Source organism: Hetaerina americana, unplaced genomic scaffold (genome assembly GCF_022747635.1).
Source record: "Hetaerina americana unplaced genomic scaffold, ioHetAmer1.1.p SCAF_7, whole genome shotgun sequence".
NCBI lineage: Eukaryota > Metazoa > Arthropoda > Insecta > Odonata > Calopterygidae > Hetaerina > Hetaerina americana.
In genome coordinates, this window is record NW_027287316.1 from 45,295,763 (window position 1) to 45,320,324 (window position 24,562).

General features: G+C 34.3%; 1 protein-coding gene across 1 annotated transcript in view; it reads left to right on the forward strand.

Moving 5' to 3' along the window:
• The window catches only part of LOC139696830 (uncharacterized), a 49,265-nt gene extending 25,625 nt beyond the window's left edge, over positions 1-23,640 (forward strand). Inside the window, exons 14-18 of the mRNA XM_071595710.1 lie at positions 1,266-1,408; positions 2,653-2,826; positions 14,679-14,821; positions 16,329-16,460; positions 23,063-23,640. Of these exons, the coding sequence (XP_071451811.1) occupies positions 1,266-1,408; positions 2,653-2,826; positions 14,679-14,821; positions 16,329-16,407 (539 nt within the window). The 3' untranslated portion in view covers positions 16,408-16,460; positions 23,063-23,640. The remainder of the gene's footprint in view (positions 1-1,265; positions 1,409-2,652; positions 2,827-14,678; positions 14,822-16,328; positions 16,461-23,062) is intronic.
• Positions 23,641-24,562: the final 922 nt, after the last annotated feature.

Below are 24,562 nucleotides of genomic sequence, written 5' to 3' on the forward strand. Positions count from 1 at the left end.
AAGGACTATGCAGCAGGAATACAGAAACTTGTCACACGTTATGACAAATGCCTTAATTTGCTTGGAGATTATGTTGAGAAGTAGTTTAAAGTATCCTCTTTCAAATAAAATTTTTTATGTTTGTTAATATTTACTTTTGTCTCTTTATTTCACGAACGGGTATTACTTTCCGGATGACCCTCGTATATGCATGCAGTTTATTTCAAAATTATCTCATTAGTAATAATCTTATAATTCAAACTCGGTCATTGAAACCTTTTAGTTGAAATTTGTCTTCACTTTACTTAAAACGTTTTTTGGAGATAAGGATTTGTCAGTTGTTTACATTTTGTGTCTGACAATGAGAACAACATCTCTATCATCCTGTTTCACCATGGTCCTCTTCCAACCGGAACATTCGGAGGGAAGAGGTCATGATTACGTGCCTGAGAATAGGGCACTCTGCCCTCACTCACTCGTACCTCTTTGCGGAGGTAAAAGAACAGCCCCGCTGCAATGAGTGCCTCCAACCTCTCACAATAAAGCATATCCTAACTGAATGTAGAACATACCAAAGGGCCAGAGACACGCTTCATATAAGAGGAGACTTAAGTAATATTTTAGGGGATGACTCTGGGTTTATAAATAGAGTCTTAACTTTTTTAAGGGCAACTGGTTTAATGAGGCAGCTATAGTTTTGGATCTCATAATTTTAATGCCTTTTCATTTTAACAATTATTTATTTATTTATATTTATTTATTCTTAATTAAAAAGGAATTGTAATTTTAGTCGTCATGAGTGGTACAAAATGACCTTAGCTGTCGACGCACCCTTAAACCCTAAAACTACTACTACTCTATCACCCTCATTATCTATTTCATTAAAATGTGGAGATCTTATCCTCTATGCACCAAACATAACAAAATGTCCACCGAACATTGAGTGAGTACGTTGCCTGTCAGATGGGACTTGAATCTGCGAAGCCCTTTGTGCTTTTTGTTAAGAATAGGCTAATGCCAATGCCAAGTTTCTCTCCTCCCTTCATCTTTTCCTGTCCATCCCTAATGGCACAAATGACCTCAGCTGTTGGTCGCCTCCCCCAAAACTACTACTACTAATTTTTCTCTAGCAAGTGGCTTGATTTCTTACTCCTGAAAAGTACTCACATCTCAGTGGGCATGAGTATGAATCCCAATGAAGGCATTATTACTGTATTCTCAATTCATAAATGCCACAAAACACAAAAGCCGATATTATTCTCTCTCATTTTTTTCTTTTCATAAAGATGCATTGGATGAACCGGAAACTTTTGAAGATGCAGAAGATTCCACCACTTCAGAACTTGCCAAAGATGTACTTAAGTCATCTGTGGATGGCGATAAAGATGCTGCAGCACGGGTCCAACAAGTGGTTGAAAGATATTACCAGGTTAATTTTACATCTTGCATTTTGAGTAACTTTTTATTTTTTTTATCATGTCTGCATGCAGTTGGATTAATCATATGTTAATTTCCAGGATGTGAATTGATGAAATTACTTTTCCATAAGTATCAACAGAAATGTTGTATACCACTTGATGAAACTTGTGTCGGTTCACTCAAAAGTTAGTAGACTGATAAAGATTCATGTAATGACTATGTATCTGCTGGCAATTTCTGATAAATGTATCCATTAAGTGCCCTGGTTATAGTACTCTCTGAGTTTAACATTTCAGTAATCCAACAAGAAATCCTGGATTTCAGTTCTTAGAATCATTTACCAACTGTGTTCAACCACTCATCGGTATTTAGTGATCATAAAGCATGGAGAAACTATGCACAGATGCAGAGTGATTATTGACACTCTGCTTAACATTTATTGTATACTTGATGTTATCATAAAATTACTTATTTATAAGTAGAATATAAAGCCATGTAGTTTTTTGGAATACATACATTGTGCCTAACACATTGTAAACTTGATGTTGACAAAATTTCTTATTCATAAGTAGAATATAAAGTAGTGTAGTTTTCAGAATGCATACATTGTGCATAGCACATAAAGGGAATATTTATTTTTAACATTATTATATCTATTAGTCAGCTCATTTTTTTGACAGTTTAGGTAACCCATTCAACACGCAATATATTTAGTGCCAAATGGCATTTGAACTCATTTAAAGCTAATTACCAGGTCTCAATTTATTTGTGTATATACAGTGACCGATTTTTTTATTTAATAGCACAGAATATAATTAAAATACTGGGGTATTTAAAAGGAATTGCAAACTTCTTTATAGTTCTGCTTGATTAACTAATACTTTCTGCCATTACCTTGTTTCAATATAATATCACATTACCTTTCTGCTTGGAATAGCTTGTTTGTGGGTTGTAGTATTGATTGTACATATATTAATGCAACATCACGTAGTTTCTTAACTTTTTTAACACAAATGTTAAGGCTTTTTGCTAAAATTTCTACTTGGATGAGTTTTAATGGCTTACTTATATTTTATGTTGCATCTAGATGCATATATAATTTTGTAGTTTTTAACTTAGTGCAAATATTATTTTGGTGGAATGTCTTTTATCACTAAGTTTTTTTGTGTTGCTTGCAATTTACTTTTTCATCCACTCCCTTGTCCTCTTCGTATTTAAATTCATTGTCCCAAAAATTACTTCAAACTGTTTCAGGAAACACCATTGCCTATGGCCATTAATAAAATTCAAATAGGTGGAGATTACTTTGTGCAGAGCCCTGCTGACTGTGGTCAAGTGGTTCCTGTGAAGGTGCTGGACTTAACAGGCACTTTGGGTGCTGTGGTGGAGTTTAAAGAAGGATATGTGGATGAGGTTCCTCTGGACAAGGCAAGGGGAAGATCCCACTGGGAAATGCTCTACTTTTCATTAATTCTATGGAATTCTCTTGTGAATTTGTTTCCAACACCTTGCTAATCCCATCCAGAAACTCAAATTTTCAACTAATTTTCTGTGGATTGTTCGGCTGTAGCTCATAACTCTCATTAATTTTTGACCCAGCCTTGGTGTCCCAATCTTACTTCACATAAGAGAATTTTCGCTTACAATGCCATCTACCCGGTATTTTCAGATTAGAGCTATATTTTCTTAGTTTTTTTTGTAATAGTATACCAAAAAATGTAGCCATGCACAGTTTGTGCAACATTATCTGCAGCAGCAGCTAAGAAATGAGCTATTGAATGCAATTAATCAAAGACTCCAATTATAGATTTGTTATAGATTGCACTATTCACTTCATCAGTTAAGAAAGAGGTGTACGTATTTGGTCATAAACTGCAACCTCGCTCAATGTTCAACTTTTCGCATCACAAGTGATGAGGAGAGGGGAATCCTTGGATTCATTGCGTGCCTGCTACTACAGTTTGTATATAGCACTTGTTCTGCTAGCATCTTAGTGTCCCTAGTGATCCTATATTTTTCCAAACTTGTATTCAAAAACTTTATCAGTGTTTTTTGTTCAAAGTTTAACAATATTTTGTGCATAGTTTTAAAAAATTGACCCCAAGAAACATCTGTCAGAAGAAAGACACAAGAGAATTATAATAAAAAATAACAGAAATGAAAATTAAAATCATTGGAAATGAGGAACAAGGTGTGAGCATGGCTGATCTAGTATGCAAATCACCAATCGGTCGGTATCAACGATTGGCCTCGCTTTCAAGAACTGAGACAAGACAAAGCCAGCAAATGCTTCAAATGGGGTGACAAGAGTATATACACAACATTTACGTATTTTCGAGGATGTTGAAAGATTGCTTCTCATATGCATAAATGGGAAGCAATCGCAATGTGACGCCATGAACAAGAATATAATATTTGATAAAGGAAAAGTGATTTTCGCCGACCTTGTTAATAAGATGTCAGAATAATCAACAGCCGAACATGTATTTGAAGGGAGCTGTGCATGATTGGAGAAGTTAATGAGAATAACCAATGTCCAAGGTGTTGTTGAGACACGGTGAAGCAGCAAGCTCTTGAGTCAAAGGCCGAAGACAACTTCATTGGTGATTTCAAAAAGCTGGTAGATTCTCAGGGTTACAGGCCACAAAATGTTTTTAATTGTGATGAGATGATTCTCTTTGGGAAGATGCCGAAGCATATATTTGTGCAGATAGCAGTAGAAGGGAATGAATTGCCCAACCACAAGCCAAGGAAAGACTGTCTCATGCTGCTATTTTGCACGAATGTGAGCGGGGATATGAAAATCATCTGGCTGTTTACCATTCAGACTGTATGAGCCTTCAAGAACTGTTAATGGGAATTGGGATGGTGCAGTGGCTGATGTACTGGCTTCCTACCCAGAGGGGCCAGGTTCGAGCCCCAGAGGTGGCAGATACTTATCAGTGGTATCCCGATCTCTACTTGAGGTACTTTATGGAGGCCACTTTTAGTGAGTACGCTGTTCATTGAGTGGGATGTTAAGCTGCGGACCCCTGGTGCCTTTCCTTTAGAGTAAGCTAATGCTGACACGGGGTTTCTTTCAACTCTTCCTCATTTCCCATCCATCCCTAATGGTGCAATTGACCTCAGTTGTCAGCCGCCTCCCCTAAACTTCTACTAAGAGCTGTTTTATATGCCTGTGTGCAGTCTTTATCACTGCCCTTGATTTAGAAATTTTTTATGAATGTGGACATTCATATAATTATATTTTACAGAAAGATAGTAAGAGAATAAAAATTGTGTACTCGTATCTTATTCCCAAGTCATTTGGACCTGTCTCTTTCTGGCCAAAAATTATGGTGTTGATACCTATCTGGTGATGCAGGAAAAAATTTGACTGATTTTCACTATCAAACTTCTCTTTCTCTCTCTATCTTTCAGAAATTTTCTCTAACAAATAGTCAAGTGCTCCCATTTTTGTTATGTCGTGCTGTAATACTTACAGCTTTCAAACCTCTCTGGCAAATCATTCATAATGTAAAATTGCATCAAAACTGTCTACTCTCCGTTTTGATTATTTGGCTAACATTTTGTAATTTACTGCACAGTCACTGCTATTCTCCCAAGGATTATAAGACCTTATAATAGATCCAAATCAGAGTATCTGTCCATTTTGGATGCTCTTTCTTTCACCTGTTGTTCATCTTATATGTTGTTGTTGATAGTTAATCGTGAATGAACTGTTAAGCTGGAGTGACATGAGAACTGACGTATTTACAGCATAGCTTTTTTGACTAAGGTGGCATTGTGGATGCAAGTTCTGATTTCCCATTTTTTTAAACTGTGTGATAGTCATAGTGGATAATACCCAATATTTGTATCTCATCACTGATAATTCTTTAAAATGGGTGGTGGTCTGTTAATCCAATAATTGCTGTAGAAAAATAACTTGCCACGCCGCTCTTCTTCTCACAAATTGCTAGCAGTTTAACCAAAATAATTGGATGTGCAAGGAATGGACGAGTGAACTAAAATAATGTTTGATAAATTTGAATCAGTACGGTAATGGTTTACTGACACACGAAACATAGACTAGCTCAAAAGGGGGAATAGATAATCTTTTAGTGTGCAAGAATGAAAATTTTTTAAAAAGAAATAAATGCCAACAAATGCATAGCTGGAGTAACAATATACAGGTTAACCTTGACCTTCGTGACCCTCTGTTTTGCATGTTTCTTTATTTCACAATATATTGTTTGCAGCTAGATACTTAATTTGCGAGTCTTTGTTTTACTATTTTGCAGTTTATATAAGTCCTTAGGCCCTGTGATTTTTCACTGTGTCCTTGTAATTTTAACTATAAATCTGTGTGCATTTGGAATATAAAAATCGACGTACTCACTCAAAGAGAAAATGATACACATCGAATGTTGACACTGTTCAGGTATAAAACTTTCTTATGACCCTAGTACACATAATTTCAAGGTTTTAAATAATAGCAAGTTAGAAAAAGAAAATTTTATTTTCTTTTTCTAACTTTTCCTATTTTATTTTTTTTTTATTTTGCCTCTTTTGTTTAGGCAACCACTGTCTCTTCTTCCCTATTTTACTATGAAATATTTAGTTCAACTTCATTTTTGTGAAGATTTTCGTATCATTTTGTGTCCTTTTTTTCAGTTTATATTAATTTTATCATCTCATCATTTTATGTGCGCCTTTTACTACAAAAATTATATTTTAATAATTTTTTGCTTGTACTTGACCCTGCAGTTCCCATTACATGAATTACTTCTTTTTCTTGAGTGCGAATTGCATAATCCCTAAAAGGTTGACCTATACTTAACCTTAAAAAAATCATCTACTGACCTTGGTGTCTGCTATTAGTTTTGAAACCATTGAAAGCCTTCAGGAAAGAGGGAAGAGGTTAAGTTATTAAGTCTCATCTTCATTTTACTTGCTCACCTAACATTGTCGCAAATATCTTCTTATGGCTATATGATGATGCCTGAGTCAATAGCACCATATTCAGAATATCTGCTCCCAGTGATCGCGCATCTTTGTTCAAACACGTTATTTTCTCTTCTCCCTCCCCTCCCACCTTATATTTGGTTGTATCATACCTATCCTTACAAGAGTAGTTTACAATGGCACCTGCACTAACATTCTTTCATGCACTTAGCACTGAAGTGTACAGATTGAGGCCCAAGAATTTTGAGAGCATGATGTGGTGGTTAATTAAGTTCTTTTGCTGCTGAACTTTCATCTACTGTAGCACTTGATCCAGATACAATAGTAAACCCAGATATGATGGTTGGGGTTTAGCTATGCATTTTGGAAGCGATTCTCATGCCAGTGAGTGTTCAATATTAAGATTTGAGTATTTCATGCACCGTAATTAAGGGGACTCACCTCTCGTACTCAGCCAGACTTATTTCATAGCAATCAATCAATGTGATTATATATGTGATTTTGTCTCCAGGATTGCATATTAATAAAATGGGTAACACTCTGAAATTGTTATTATGTAAAGGTTTTTTCTCTAGCATTGTCTTTCTGTTACTCAAGTGTCTTTTTTCTGGTTCTGTAAAAAACTGCAATATGGCAAAATCATAAAAACAAAAAGGCTGTATTTTAGGAAACTAACAACAATTTTGAAAATTGAAAAAGCCAAGATATGTCAAAAAATTTTTAAGTATCATGTCAAATTATGCAGTGTATCCCTGACAAGTACTCTGAGAGTACTTGTCAGGGATACACAAGTAAATCAAACTGAGGGATTTTTGGTGACAAAATGAAGAAAATAGTTTACCTTTTTTTTTTCATTCCTTTAGTGGTGCTCTTCTTGTCTACATCATACGGGCATAAGTACTTTCTGCTTTAATGAGGTACATTAAAATTATATGAAACTTCATCATAGTAGTACAGAAATCATGAGAAAAGGACTGATATGACCAGCATAATCGTAGGTAAACGGCATTAGGAGAGTAGAAGAATACATGCAAATATCTGAGGGCTGTTCGAAAAGTTTCATACCTGATCATGAAGATGGCAGCTCTCTTCAACAAAAGTTGGGGAATATATTTGTTCATGCATTGAAAGGTACTCACCAAAATTTCAGCTATTTTGGACATTCATTTGTTGTTTGCCAATCGTTTGAGTCAGTCGTTATGAGGATTTTTGTAAAAATGGAAAAAATTGATTATTAAGCTGTCATTAAGTACATGTTTTTGAAAGTAATGTGCCTACACGAATAAAAAATAAGTTGGATGTTTTGTATGGGGATTTGCAGCATCATTTATAGCCGTGAAATTTCGGGCAGCTAAAATAAGAGTGGTCATACCCGCTTGGCTGATGATGAGCATTCGGGATGGTCAAAAACTGTATTAACTACTGGTAATATCAAAAAGATTTACCAAAAGGTCCTGGATAACCATCGAATTAAGGTTAGAGAGATAGCAGAGACTATGGGTATGTCAAAAGAATGTATTTGTCATATATTGACTAAAGAACTCGAAATGTGTAAGCATAAGCATATGTGTTTGCTCTCTTTAAACTAAAAATGTATGTCTTGGAGCGATGATCCAAGCAAAGTGAGTGAGGCAGTAATGCATAACTGTGAATTTTTTAGGATATTCATAGAATTGTGTGCATGGATTATCTTCAAATAGGTAAAACAGTTACAGTAAAGTATTGTAAATCATTACTTGGCAAGCTGAAGGTAGAAATTGCAAATAAAAAATTGCACGTGATGATGAAAGTACTTCCCCAGCAACCCTGCAAACACTTAGGTGTTCGCCATTCGCTAAAATTCATGAATTGCGCTTTGAATTGGTTGACCATTCATCGTATTCATCCGATCTGGCACTCATCTATATAGGTAGGCATTTTTTTCATCTTAGGCACCTCTTACCCTTAGACAGAAGATTCAATACCTCTGAACCATCCCAGAAACTCCTAAATTTCCAGTAGGAACCTGCGAGTCTTGATTAGAAATATTTTCTTAAATGATTATATTTGCACATTCATTTTGTCTTTACTTAGGGCCAGTAATTTACAAATTTATTAATTTTATTTGTAAATAAATTGTCATCTAGTATTGTAAATTAGTAGGTAATTTCAGAATATAAAATTATAAATGGTAACAGTCGAAATTTTGAGAATGTAATTTCGGCAACAAGAAGTATTTATTTGATGAATATACAATATTATTGAGACTATATGTTCCTTTGGCTTATAAGATAAGACCATTTTTGGTATAGCTCATGCATTCCTTAGCTGAAACTGTTCAAGGACTGACTGACTGGTTATACTAGTTAAGCACTATCAATAATGAAGAATAATTCATTAGAAATATCTAATCAGATTCCAAACGTTTGATAGAAAAATACAGTTTTTTCATGAAAATTGGGAAAGAGTAGTTGAGGGTCAAAGAAATAAATAGTCACCCTGTTAAATTGTTTTGAATCTCAGTGCATCACATTCTCTCATTCCGTCATCACTGATCTCAAATGTTTGGAGTGACGAGACCATTATTAGCTTCACCCAGAGGGTTTAATACAATAGGTCCAAGGACTTGAGCCTCTTCAGGGCTGAATCATAGTTTGTGGAAAGCATGTTGATATGGACTTGGGCAGTAATAATGCTCTTAAACTTACGTTCAATTAAAGTCTTGATGCACCCCTGTGGTCAAAGTGACTTTTAATATCAATTAGCAATTAACTTAAAGTGAGCTCATCAATTAAGAAGGCAGCTTGAAAATAGTATAGTTTTCCACATAATTAGCAAAATCACAGGCTAACACACTGATATTTTGTGTAACCTTGGATGTAGCAAAACGTTTGTGATTTTCTGTTTATAACAAAAAAATCATTTGGGAAAAATAGTAACAAGGGGCAAAGTTGCATTTTTATAGTTATTCAGTTCAGTAGCAATGTGCATATTTCATTCTGATTCCTCAAAATATTTTATTTTTTGTAGTCAAAATCTGCTGTATCACTTGTTTGCTGCATTCTTTGGAAATATAGTGAGTGAAACATCCTATTTTTCTGCTTATATCCCCTTATCCTACCCACCAAGCACCTTTGAAATTAAATCAGGCTCACTAAAGGGTACATAGTCACGTAGGCAATACTGTAACTTACCGTGGGTTTGTCCTTTGATTTTGTCTATCCTTGAGAATGCTTTATAGAGATCCATTGGTGTGTTAGTGACTACTAGTATAAACCATGAATAATGTGTGTTCAAAAATATGTTGATATTCACAGTGAGACCTTGAATTTATATTTTTGAGTTGTAGTGAAAAAATCTTACTTTTAGGTGTATGTAAAATTGAGATAAGGTTAGAGAATATATTTTAATAGCATGTGTTGCAAATCAATGCATTCTATGCGTAGAGTGCATTCACTCAATAGGTGCTTTATATTATACACATAATAATAATAGTAGCCAATTGATTTGGAAATACATTGTATTATATTTCATAGATCATATTGCATTACATCAGACCTTTATTTTGAGTTACTTACACATTTGAAGAAATTTGAAATAAGTATGTGCAATTATGGAATTTCTATGCTTTGGAGGTATGCATACTATGATGTAATCACAGTATCTTTTCTCATGGCATGTAGAGTATTCAAGTGACTTAATTCAGTGCATTTTCCAATTATTTTCTATGACCTATAGCAACTTATCAACTACTATGAAATGGAAAAAGGTCATGATAAATCTTCCATTTTGGGAGAAATGTAAACAAATAAATGGCTCTTTGTGAATACCTTCACTTAAATGTTGAAAAACAATGTAATCAATCAAATTGTATTCTTATCATCCTAATAATATGTAAATCTGAAAATTTAATTTGTTTGTGTAGGGACCAATCACTGTAAGATGGTAGTAGCTTATTTTTTGCAGAAATAGGGTAAACTTTCAGAAAGGAGCATAGGCTCAGACCAATTTAAATATACTTTTTTGAACATTTTTGAGATCGGTGAAAAGAAGTTTTTTGGCGCTCAGGCCTGTTTACCTCAGAATTAAAATTTCAAGTCATTCACTACAGTGAGAAGCGAAAATTAGACTATCACATCCTTTATTTAGCTATTATTTAATCTATTATCTACATTGTTGTTAATGCCGAGCAGAAGTGTCATGTGTTTGAAATCACTGCTTCAAAATTTTATGTTCTTGAATTATTTATGTAAAAATTAACATTGAAAGTGCATATTTTTTTTAGTAAATTGCCATTACAAAATTCAATGGTCTCGAATTTCTTCAAGAGATAAACTTTAATGTACATCAGTAAATTTTTTTGAATTCAGTGTTCATTATGCCTGGCTTAATCTATCTTCCTGGTACCCACAAGGGTGTGTGGCAGGAGATGATTGCACGCCAGGCATGCTCCACAACAGCATTGATATTCCATAACTTTTAGTTACAATATAGTTAGGTAACATAATACAAATTATGTAGATCATGTTAACTACAGGTATATATCCTATGGTATCTAAGTTAGAGCTTAGATCTCTGGTGCTCATGAGAATGCACCAACACTTCCACCATGTTAAAGTTGTTGTTTATTCTGAGGGGTATGTCACTTAACTTGGTGATTGATATTTCTTTTACCTAGTCTTCATAACACATTTGTTTCAACGATGACCTAAAGATATAGCAAAGAAGAACATTTCAAGTTTAATTTTTGGCCAGAGTAATCTAAATTAAAAGGAGATGCAAAAAAGATTAAACATTAGGATTGCCTGAATGGTTCCAAGAATTACCGAAGCTTAAATATACAATTATACCACTGGTGAAAATGCTTTAAGGATGAAGATTTTTTTCCAGTTTTGTAGTTTAAAGACTGTCACGATTCTGTCCTTATGTTCAAGTTTGTTTTTCTTCTGTAATAATTAATTGACCTTATTAATCCATTAAGTTCAAATTTTTAATATTGATATGCTGCGATTCCATTTCCTGGAGAGAAAATTGCTTGATAAAATTTTCAGTTTTGTTAAGAGTTATGCAGTTATTACTTTTGAAATAATTTCTAAATTTAGGGGTGTATTAGTCTCATGTATAGGTGGCCTCTGAGCTACTGACTGTGCAGGGTCTTTGTTTAGATCCAGGTAATGCCATTGGGCACCCACATTTTCTATTGATCTATGTGACCCGCCACCACTAGGGTGTGTGGCAGGGGTAATAAAGTACCAAGCTTGCGATACCAGACATTGTCTCATAATTTTAATTTAAAATGTAATTCTTTAAGAGGCTTTCTGGTTTTGTTTGGAATCATGGTTTTTGAAGCAAAATCAGGGGGTTTGATTGAAATGTAAGTGCGCAGAAGGATGGAAACGCTGAAGTCGATAGAAAGAAAAACAAACAAGGGAGTGCTAGCATGGTAGGGAAGGGGAGGAGACTGATGGGAGAAATCCTAATGAGGCAGGACAGATGGATTCAAAGTTCTCTGCAATCAAATCACGTTTGTCCAAAGAATCTGCAAAATCATGAGCTCACAGGCTGTTGGGGGCACCCTCGCTGTGTCAAAGAAATTGCAGACTTACATAAAAAGACCTATAATTTGAATTAAATCCAGTTACAGCTGTATGGATAAATTGGTCCAGCAATGCGAGCTAATTAGCTACCTTTTTTATTAGCAAGTAAGGCTATGGATAATTTTTCATTTTATTTATTTCAGTAGAGTTTTTGGAGAGCAGGAATAAGTCAAGCTAAGCACTTTTAATACTTGTTTTGTCAGTGCATGGTAGAATGGACTTGGTTATACCTTCGACTTTGGTATTTAAACCATTTTTGTGCTTCATTTGAAGTGTGAAGTTAGTTCATGTTACATCTCATTGAGAGTTCTCGGGGCAGATTTTGAAGATTAGATTCATTTTTAAAAATTTTTAAAATGCTCCGTATTACAGTTTTACTTTCAGTGCAATGACTAAGTTTGCCTTCTGTGGTTGGTTGTGGTACTATTATGGTGAGGGTCTTTTTTATTTTATGCTGTGTGTGCTTAAAAGTTTCAAGAATCACTTAGTGGAACTAGAAATAATATATTTGAATAGCAGTTGGGGGCATGATGCTAACCAGCAGGCAGGATTTATAGAGTTCTTCCCCTAACTGCTAGGACCTATGTTAAGACTTGCAATTCCTCTCTCTGAATTAGCAATAAAACGGTCAAAATCTGGTTTAAAACATAAAATATTCAGTGGACTGCAACTATATTTTTATTTATTCATATTCTCTGCGGCCTCCTCTTTAATAAATGCTACAAATTCCATCATTCCAAGAATTAGGGTTTCCGTGTAGTCACCTCTTGCATTAAATTTTTATTTAGTTGCTTTTTTAAATCTTGCGTGAATACTGGAGGCATGTATTGAGACTTGATTGGGAGCTGGGCCCCTTCTATCATTAAAGTTTTAGTCCAATCTTCAAATGTGGCTTTGAAACAAATATAGGCTCAAAAGCTAGAAAATAGACTGAACTTTGCTGACTTCTTATGAATTAATGACACGTGCACCCAGGTAGGAATCATAAATATTTGCTTATTGGAAAGCCACCTCTGTGTCAGGCCGAGAATTTTTCACCTTACACTCGTAAATGATTGGAATAGTGAATTTTGTGGTACAAACAAATATTTATTTACATTGATATAGATATAGGGAAAAGGGATAGGAACACACAAAAAATAAATACAGGAGAGGTAGTGCTGGCAGAATGGAATAGGTCAGAAGTGCAAAGATATTTCCTTGAGCGGGACTTAAACCAAGGATCTTTCAATTTCCCGGGCCGATATTCTAACCACTTGAGCACCGAAAGCAAATCTCATGTAAGATTGTAATATCCATCTCAGAGGTTCAAAGATCTCATGAAAATTTTTTTAGATCAAAGTATTATATTGTGTTGCCTTTTTTATATACTGTATACTCTTAATCAACTGGAATCCAGGTACAAAGCTTATCTTGAATGTAGTGGTACCAAGAAGTTTCTCATAAACATATCTTAAATTTCTGATAAGATCACATCACTCAAGGTTACTGGGTTTTTATTTATCTGCTACTGAGGCTATTTATCCATTCACCAAAAATAAGTGGCCCTGGCCTAAGAAGAAGCTATTTAATTTCACCATTCAAGTGGTAGTGATATTGCAAATATGGTGCATTGGTATTAGGTGTACCATTTTGGATCCAGATTTCTTTGTCAGCTGCCACAGTGGGGTGCCCTGAATTGGAGATGATTTAACTTTGTTGTGCCATCAAAGTGAAAGGGTTGATGGCAAATGTGACTGACTGTGAATGACTGCATTGACATTATTGGGTTACAAATTAAGACCAATATTTTTCATCTCTTCGCCATTACAGCTGAGAAGTGACATCTAATTATGTTGTTCTGCCTTTGTTGCTTCCAGCATTAGCGAAAATCTACTGAAACATTATAAATGAAGTTCATGTGCCTTTTTCATTGAACTTCTATTTCAGCTTAACCCTTCACAGCTTAACTTCAGCAGAAACCTTCATGTGGAATGCTTTTTTTCAAGCTTACAGATGAAGCTCATGATTATGGCAGTTCATTATTTAGCTTGATTGTTTATAGTATACTAAGCATAAAAGTTTGGAGCTTTAAATATGTGATTCAAAATCAAATCTAGAAAATCATATTTTATTGGCTGGTAAATGTTGATAGTTATAGCGAAATGGATTTGGCTTGTATAGTTCCTATTCTCTTTAAGCGAGCAACAAATCTATGGGATTTAATGATTGCCATCAATGTGTTTTAGATAATTACTGAAATGTTTCATGGTAAAAATGTTGACAAACAAAAAATGCCCCTAATAGTAAGGCCTGGATTTTGTTTTTTCGTTAAAAATTTATTTAGTTTACTATTCTGTTTCTCATTAGAAATGATACATTCTACATTTCAATGGACTAAAATTATTTTTCAAGCATACATTTTTTCAATTTAAAAGATTCGGCATTTTTTTTAAGTTTTGACACAGTGCCAGTCTCTTTGTTCTTGTATGTGGATATCATCTATGGTGGAATATTTCAAAATATGGCTTATGTCATATGCAATACTTCAATTTGTGCGTATTAGAATTTGAATGACCTTATGTAAGTAGTTTTATTATCTCCTTGGCAAAATTTTTTATGTAAACTTGTGATGAAGAATAATATAATGTATGTGATCACTAGTTACCTGAATGTACGTAGTTTCAACTCTTGAATACATTCTTCATTTTTTACAAGTGTGAATTGACATGAATTTGTAAGTATAGTCTTAACAGTTATACTTATTATATTTTGTAGATTTATGAGTGTCCTCCAGAAATGGCTGTTTTACCAAGTCCAGATGCCTCTCCTCTAACCAGTTTAACAGTTGTTGAAGATGCTGTCATTTCTGCCTCGGGAAATGAGCAATTGGAATCAGTAGAAAGTGAAGAATTAAAAAGGTTTGTGTGAAACAGAAATATTATTATTTTAGTTGAGACTTTTGGGCAAAAAAGGGTTCTTATTTACTTAAATAATTCACTGGTATAAATAAATACTGTTTTAAAAATGCTTGAAAATTCTTGTTTATGTATCAACCTGCACATGATTTGATGTGGGGATCTTAAATATGGTATCATGTTGCCAATAATAGAGCTGCTTTAACCTGGTCTGAATTAATTCAGATAGTCCTCAATAATTCGGCCTTAGTGTTTACAATATGTATGATCAACCTTTTTGATAAAGTTCATGCTGTCAAAACTTATAAATTGTGTGCATGTATTCATTTTAGACAATGAGTTTTTTTTAATACTGTGATTAAGTCACTAATGTATGACTTGGAGTTATCATAGATATTTTTCTGCAAATTTATGGAACAATTTAACTCTTTGGAAGAACTAAATACTTTTTAAATAGCAAGAGCTCATATGGTGTTGTTAGAAAACTTTGCATCATTAAATACCTTAATTCAATACCTTTTTTCTATGTGACTAATTCTGTTATCTAGGATAGTTTTGTATCTTCAACTCCAGTGCAAAATGTGGAGATGAGTGTTTTAATTGGCCCTGTAAAAAAACAATGTGAATGGCTCTCTATTTCCTATGTGATATAGGATGTAATTAGATATAGTTAATGTGATTTTAATAGGAAATATGAAATTGAATTGGCACCATTCAAGGAATGTTCTTGTTTTTATATCAATTGACCACCCATTCAGGTCTAGAGACAGAGCAGAATATCTGTTTTAATGGCATGTTTATGTAATGATTTTTTGTTGATAGATAAATATTACTGGGGATCGATATGGTGCGGTGGCTATCACACTGGCTTCCCACACAGAGGGCCTGGGTTCGAATCCCAGTGGGGTCGAATATTTTTCAGTGGTATCGTGATCCCTACCTGAGGTGCTTTGTTGAGGGCACTTTGAGTGAGTGTGCTGTCGTTTGGATGGGACGTTAGGCTGCGGACCCCTTGGCACCTTTTGTTAAAGAGTAGGCTATTACCTATGCCAGGTTTCTCTCCACCCTTTATCCTTTCCTGTTCATCCCTAATGGTGCAAATGACCTTAGCTGTCGGTAGCCTCGCCTAAATACAACTACTATAAACATTGCCGCTTCATCTAATGTGGTACAGGCACCATAATTTTGGTCTCAAGATCTTATACTCATGTTGTTATTCACTTGTGCTTGCAGTCAGTACATTCCTTTCCACTGGCCCCACCCCTGTCTCTCTCTCTCTCTTCCCCTAGATTTTGACCATTTTCAGTGCAAAATTATCTTTATCGGTTACATGATGGAAAGTTAGTTTTTTTCACCTTCTAATTAGTCTATAAAAACCAATGTAAATGGATTTTCTGGTTTGTGGACCTAAATTGTCTATTAAAGAACTTGTAAGGATTTATTGTATACTGGAAACATATTTTCCTGTTTAAATTTAATTCAACTAACAATTGATTGTTTACTGTTTCAGTGAGGTTGAAGAATCAAAGAGTGAAACTGAAAAGACTTCTGTGTCAGATAAGCCATCCAACCTTTTAAACAGTCCCTGAGGTGATATAGCTATGACGTTTTAATTTTCATTCCTGCAGCATGAGTATAAAAGGTAAGATGTGAAGATTTGTGACTGTCTTTTTTGTATTTTCAAATGTTATTAAGTGATTTAAAAAGAGCCAGTAAATTGATTGAAATTTACTTTAGTAAGCAAAAGAAAACATATGCAAAAAGATAATACATAATGTCAAGTATGAGTTACATTATGCCAAGTACAAAGTAAAATATATTGCCATATACTAGGATTTACTGTCACATCTTTTAAAGCAATGAACCTTCCCAAATTATTAAAGTTAAACCTCAAGTGATTGTGGCAAGTAACTTAATACAGATATGTCATACAAAATAGGCTAAGTCATATATGAACTGTATTTGGTTTGTTCTTGCATGAGCCATTATTTGTTACCTCATATTCCTTATTTTTACAGTTGAAGATTATAGGTAGTGTGAGTTTTAATGCATGCTTATCGACTTTGAGGAAAAAATGAAAGACTAATTATTGATAATAAATGATTTAGTTATCAGTTTTCATATTTCATGTTATTATGCCTCTAGGCTTTAGTAATTCTTACCAAAGAATCTTTGACCATAAGAAAGAAGTGTCAAAGTCATGATTCAAGTTTTGTGGTTTCATAAAATTCACTCTTCAAGAACTCAGTGGAATTCGATTTCACAATAATTAATTGATGCAAAAGCATTTAAGGTAGGAACAAGGGAGTTAAACATGTGTGTTTAATTATGGTACCTATGCTTGATTTAAGATTCATTGTTCAGTTTTCCTGGTCAAAGTTTCATAATAGCTTACAAAGGAGTTAGTAGTATTAATTACTATATCTGCTTGAATATAAGCCTGCCTTGGTTTTAAGTTCATCTCTCAAAAAGTCAATCATATTTTACAAAAGGGTAATTTTTAAAGGTACATTTAATTTTTACTGGGGAAGTGTGGTCATTGTGAGCATATTGGTACATTTTCAAGACATTTAACTCTCTGTGCTTTCAATGTAATAGCATAAACTTGTGAAACTGGGCTAAATCATGTCTGCCAATCCATTTTCATTAATATTTCAATAAACTCCCCTATGGTTCACTATGTTACAACCACCCTCCTAGAAAGGTTGGTAGGCTTCCTCTGGGGAGGTTGTTAATTGTTTTCGGAAGCTATTCAAAATCAGAAGGGCTGGTATATGAGGTATACAGTAGATGCTCTTGAGGTTTCATATTGCCATCCTGATTTTGATTTAGCTTAGCCATTCCATTTGTTCAAAACCATTTCTAATGGCACTCTAGTATTAGTGAAGTGGTGGATGACATTGCTCTGTCTAATCCTCTTTCCATATCCCTGCATTTGTTTATAATGTAACAATCTCTAATATTCAATATTAATGCCTTGCATTTAATTATTAATTTAATAAATATTTAGTTTTTAAAATAATCAGATTTTGTTTGAATGCTTCAAGACAAACAATTCAATTATGTCAAAATCAAACTGAAAGTCTATGAAATCATGACAAACCATTTTAAAAGTATCTTTTAAACCATAAGCCATCTTATATAGCTATAAAATACGTTTTGTCTTTTGAATTAGTGTGTTTGTGGAAGGCTTCATTCTGCTTCTGGGAAATTTGTTGTGCATGTTTTTTTGCCTTAATATTTGCCTTCAGCCCTGGTAATATCATCAGGGATTACATACGCATAGTGGAAGCCTTCGGAATATTGTGTGTCTTTGAATTAATCTGCATTTATGATGCTTCTGATGATCAGAAGAGGTCGTTTTTGAATGTATTTCCCTTCTTCGCATAAGTCTAGAATGAAGCTGATTATAAGACTAGCCCCTTTTTTTCAGAACTCCTCAAGGGAAATAAATTAAAATAGAATAAAATTCAATACTAGTAAGTAAAACATGAAATACTTCCAAATTCTAATTTATTCTGGTTTTTGTGCATATATTTGGAGAGGAAATGGAAAAAAAAACAACCTAAATTCAAACAAATTAAGGTATTAAGTTGAACAGGCCTGGTGAAAATCTGGCACAATGAATAATTTGCATAATGAGCAAAATTTTTTTTTTAAAATGTCACTCTTATCAAGCAGTATTTCAGAAAAAAATTGATGAGAAAAGAATTCCCAGAATTTTGCATGCCTGCTACTGCATTTTTCTTATCTTGTTTTCAGAAATATTATTTGTGATTTTTTTTTACAAAGTATAATGATAGTTTGTGCATAGTTTTAAAAATTTCTCCAAAGAAAGAGCTGCAAGGAGGCAGCCATGAGATGGTAAAAATGAACATAGCAATGAAAAGTACGTGACTGACCGTGATAGTCAGCAAATTGGATCAGTCTACATCGAAGATATGCACTTTCTAAAGGGCAAGATTAAGGTGATAGATGTTTCAAAGGGCAGCAGGAATATATACACAGTGGTTACGTATTCTCAAAATTGTTGAAAGGATGCTTCTCAAATGGATAAACAACAAGCATATGTAATGTATTATATTATATGTGCTTGTTATCATATAATATAAATAAGGTATTTATGGTTATTCAAAATAAACAAATATTTCCAATTAATACTTCTGCATTTACATTTTTTTTAACTTATTTTAGTTCAATTCATCATATGCAGAAAGTCCCCACTACATTCCAAAGCATTGGCAGTGCTACTCCAAAGCATTAGAAATACCATTCTTCATTCTGCTTTTTAAATGACTTCACAGTGACCTCTTTCTACCCTCCTTTCTATGGAGCTATAATCCGATCACTATTTTGAGTATGCTAGCCCACATAATGCATCCAGATGATATAGTTCCCACTTTTTCGACATCTTTGAAAGGCTTATTTTTTGCATCCTCTCTCTGGAATTTGAAGTGGCCCCAAACATCCCTAACTTTTAAGGCATTTAATCACAAATGTAGCACATTTGAAGAAAGAATATTTATCCAGTTATTTGTGGGCCGATTTTGACAAAATTTTGCAATAGTGTTAAGAGTTACTTGCTCTAAAATATGCTATGAATAAAAATTAAATAGAAAGCATAACTTTTGTAAAAATTAAACACGTTAAATAATTCAGATCAATGGAGAATAATTTTTAAGGGTATGATATGGTCTAAAAAGATATATGCATAGTGGCACTTTTCAGGGATCACACTGCCACGAAGACTCTCTCTCCTTAACCTTTCCCCGGGCACACAACATAAAGTTTAGCCGTTTGTTTACCTTTTGCCTCGCATGCCTCGTCCTTTTTCTGGAAATGATGACCAGTTAGTTTCCTGGGCAGGTTGGGTATATAATGACTGAACAACACCTTCTTGATAAACCTTCCCCAACTAATCTTCTGCTAATATCTGTTTGAAACCATGAAAAGTTCCATTTTTTCTCTTATTTACAAATTTATACCTAACATATGTATTTAGTAGCATCACATCTAGCAAGTACAAAAAAATTGTATAACTTTTGCTATATCATCGCTTTCAATGAAATTTACTTGATATCTGATTACCAACGGCTGCTCCTCCCATATTCGCATTGTAATCATTCCTAGTGGGTTTATTTATCACACTCCTACTTTTCCAGTCAACTTTTTTGGTATTTGCAAGCTCCAAGGGGTGCATAGTACTGAGCATTACAACATCCCTTTTGTCACTCCATTTAATTGCAGTAATGGTATTACTACAGTATGATATGGCTTCACCTTTTTTAATTGTTTTCCTAATATCTTTTGATATATTTTTCGGCAGGGCTGTCACAGCACCACAGACATTAGGTCCTAAATTATGTAATTTGTAAAATAAATCTGGTGAACTTTACCAATTATCAATGTACAAGGAATACCTCTTGTTTAGTAGATTAGACTTAGTCATCAAATCTAACAAAACCTTAGTACTAACAGGAGTGTTGTCCCCTTTGTCTTATCCCAGCATAAAAATTAAAAGTTATTCGCATAACCATTGCTGGAGTGGCATAATTTGTAGAAGTTCATGCCAAATCTTTCCCTCTTTGTCCTAATATATTGAATAAAGTGTAGTCTACCTCTGCATTTCATTGGTGTAAATGGAATGCATTGGTGTGTGTGCTTAATGAAAAACATCAGTCATCATATCTATGACTGACCTTAGTTTTCTAAGAGGGCCATTGCCATCCTAAGTTTCCATTTGTTTACAAAATGTAAGTATTTACAAATTTGCAGGAATCTTCTTCCAGGCATGATTGTTCTCAAATATGGTGTACTTATCATGCATCTTTACACCTGCAGCTTTGTAAAGTAGGCTTCTCAGTTATACCCACCAATATAACAAGACTAAAATACACTTTCAGCTCCCTAGTAGTTGCATTGTGAAAGTCACATTCTGCTGATCTACTACCTTGATCAAAAAGTTCCCGGAATAACCACCGTGTGGCGCTCCCATCGTTCCGATTTGAGTTCTGTTTTTTTTGTTAAATTGGTACATCTGTTGTTGATATTCTCTTTAAATCTTAGTGTCATAACTTGACATTTGCAAAAGTTACGTAGCCAAGAGTACATCTATCTCTGTGTGTGTTGGCGATTTTTTACAATTGCAGAAATGGATTTAAATTTGCAACAACGAACTTGTATTAAATTTTGCGTAAAAAACGGATTTAGTGGCGCACGGACGTTGGAAATGTTGGAAAAGTTGGAAAAGTGTTTCGGCAACGATTCTCTAAAAAAAAACGGTCGTTTACCAGTGGCACGAGTGGTTCAGAAGTGGTCGTGAGTCAATCGAAGATGATGAACGCAGTGGCAGACCATCGACATCGAAAGTCGGTGAAAAAATTGATAAAGTAAAAGAAATGTTGGTCAATAACCGCAAATTAACCATCAGAGAAATAGTGGAGGACTTGAACATTGCCTATGGATCTGCCCAAGACATTGTGGTTAATGATTTGGGTTTCCGTCGTGTAGCAGCAAAGTTGGTGCCAAAAGACCTCAATTTCATGCAAAAAAGAGACCGTGTTGACGTCGCAAAAGACATGATTTGCGAGGCTGAATCCGATCCTACATTCATCAAAAGGATCATTACTGGAGACGAGACGTGGGTTTATGAGTACGACACGCAATCCAGACATCAGGCAAGTGAATGGCGTTCACCAAATGAGCCGAGACCAAAAAAACCACGTCGTTTTCAGTCAAAAAAGAAGGCAATGCTGAAGGTTTTCATGGATTACAACGGTGTAGTGCATCATGAATTTTTGCCAGAAGGCCAGACAGTAAACAAAGAGTATTATTTGGGCGTTATGAGACGTTTGCGTGAAGCAATTCGCCGAAAGAGACCAGAAATGTGGGCAGAAAACTCGTGGATTTTGCACCATGATAACGCACCGTCGCACAGTGCTATCATTATTCGTAATTTTTTGACGAAAAATGCAACAAATACCATCCAACAGCCACCAAATTCACCTGATTTGGCTCCCTGTGACTTCTTTCTGTTCAATCGAGTTAAAAAACCATTGCGGGGAACGCGTTTTAGCAGCCGAGAGGAAGTAATGGAAAAATCGCAGGAAGCACTGATGGACATACCGAAAACCGAATATAAAAAATGTTTCGAGGATTGGATCAAGCGCTGGCATAAGTGTGTTGCAGTCGATGGGGATTACTTTGAAGGGGACAATATAGATTTAGATGAATAAACTTGTATTTTTAATTTTCTGAATAAATTCCGGGAACTTTTTGATCAAGTTAGTATACCCATTAGCCCCTGTGACTACATTTGGACATTTTCATCATATAGAAAAAGTTCAAAAACACTAAGTATAGTATAACTTGCATCCAAATCATGGGATATTCCTGCATTGCCAGTGAAAGGACGAATAACTTGAACCTTTTGATTTTATTTCCAATTCCATATTGTATCACAGTTGATCCCAACTTTGGAGTCCACTTTATTTACGTTTTCTAAAGCTCTGTCATCTTAATTATATTCACTCGAGGAGTTAATAATATTAAGTAGCCGTAGGGGTTTCAGAAAGATTGATTCTTCTTCCCTTTGTCACCAGAGCTGAGAATGTTGAGTAATTGAGTGATATTAATTAATTAAGAAACAATTTTGTTACAACTTCTCTGGTAAACAATGTCAATAACGTCACCAGAGCTGGATGGTTACAAATATACATTAGCACATGGAGCAGGAATTTTTAATGGCAAACCTTAGTAGCAATTGATTGAACAGTGTTGCCACCACATAATTTACTTACATCTGGTGACATCACTGTACATTCTTAGTGGTTACTTTTAATGAGTCTGCTGAAAATGCCAGCCAGTGTTGCCTATCTTAACCAATCAATAAATGTTCCAGTTTGTTACATTGATTCTTTCCTTTGTCCAAAACATTTTTGAGGTGTAGTGCATACAAAAATAACATTGTTTAAGGTATATTGTGACATAGTCGAGGGGTAAGCTTGGTTTAATATGTTTTAATATCAAAATAAAGTATGTCTTAAAGTGAATATTGGAGGTGATTTGGACATTGTTATAAGTTGAGATTAATCAGAGCATTAAGTGCAACTGTTGAATGCTGTTACATGTTCTTTATAAGAAAAGTTTGTCTCTGTGAATGTGATATCGTTTGATGATGTCATTTGAAATGTATTTTGGAACTATCCGTTTAATGTACTGATATGTTATACTTTTGCATTACAGGTTGAATTACTAAGGAATCACATGTAATATAACCTCAGAAAGAAGATAATTGCATTAGTAGTTTCATACAAAGAATTTATTTTGAGTACAAAATGCTTAATTTTTTTAAAGAGACCTATAGAAGGGAAAAGGCTGGTGCTCGGAGAGATGGGGTGTTCTCACTGTGGCTGTGGAGCAATATTTTTTTGTCTTGAGTATAGTTAGTCCCATAAATATATTATATTCAATATCTAATGGTTTGAAAATTTTCTCAGTTTTTTTATTGTTGGTGGAGTAGTTAGTCATGATATTCATTTTTTAATATGCTGATATGGACTCTGTCCACCTTCTTGTTCCTTGAATAAGAAAAAAGTAAAAAAATTTGTCTTGTGTGCGTTAAAAGATCCTATATTTGCTTCTTTGTTGTTAAAGACGTACAACATGTTGGTAATTTTTGTTTATTTACAATTTGTACTTCCTTCCTAGTGCTTGTTCTCAACTCTGTAGATGCTTGTTAATTACGATTACAGGCTATATAATACAAATAATAAAGAAAAATGTTTCTTTTATTTTCATATCATGTATTATTATATCATGGCTCACAGTGGTTGGGTGTTTTTTATGCATTATACATTGGTTGTTGTTATAGTCAAATTTACATAATCAATAAATTCATCCTTACAATTTATATCGGTTTTTTAGTGGAAGATCTTGTTATTTTGTTATTGCTGTGAACTAAATTTTCATTTAGGGTCCATTTGCTAGTTTTTTAATTCAAATATCTATGGGAAATCCTAGCATATATATACAATTAAAATACTTGTGATAGTTATTTAAAAAATAACTGGGTGTGTGATCAGTATCCACAACAGGATTTTCTTCTGTGGTGCAATTTGCAGTATCTAATCTTGTCCCTGCTGCTTCTTTGCAGTCTCAAGGCTTGAGACTGCAAAGAATTGAAAAATTGAACTGGGTTCTTTTGCCCTAATTTGAAAAACTTTCATTGTGCATTTCACTAATGATGATTTGATTACTTTCGAGTCAGGCTTTCTTGTCAGGGTTACTATTCAGTTGAGAAATCAGGAAGTCTATAATTCTTTAGTTTCTTGAAAAAGGCAATATTTTTAAGGAATCTGGAAAGCGATTTGTAAATGGGGAATTTGTGATGAGGATCATAGTTGTGAGACCATTTGGTGTAGAAGGCCCTTGCGTCATCCTACCGAAACTTTGGATTCTGAACCAAATTTAGTGGCATCATTGGCACTGAACAGCGATGAAGGATATTGGCGCTCATTCAGTTTCAAACGCATGGGAGGAAAACCTCGGAAAAGAACAAAATTTCAATTCGGGAAAAGGGTTGGAATTGGAATCCAGAAAATCATTAACCACTCTGATTGCTGCTATGATTAGTCTTGACTCAGATAATCATAAATTCATTAGGTCAATAAACATTTTATGATGTATTTCCTAGTTGTTTTTCCATTTCGAAGAAGTCATGCATGTAGACAAATTTTAACTGCA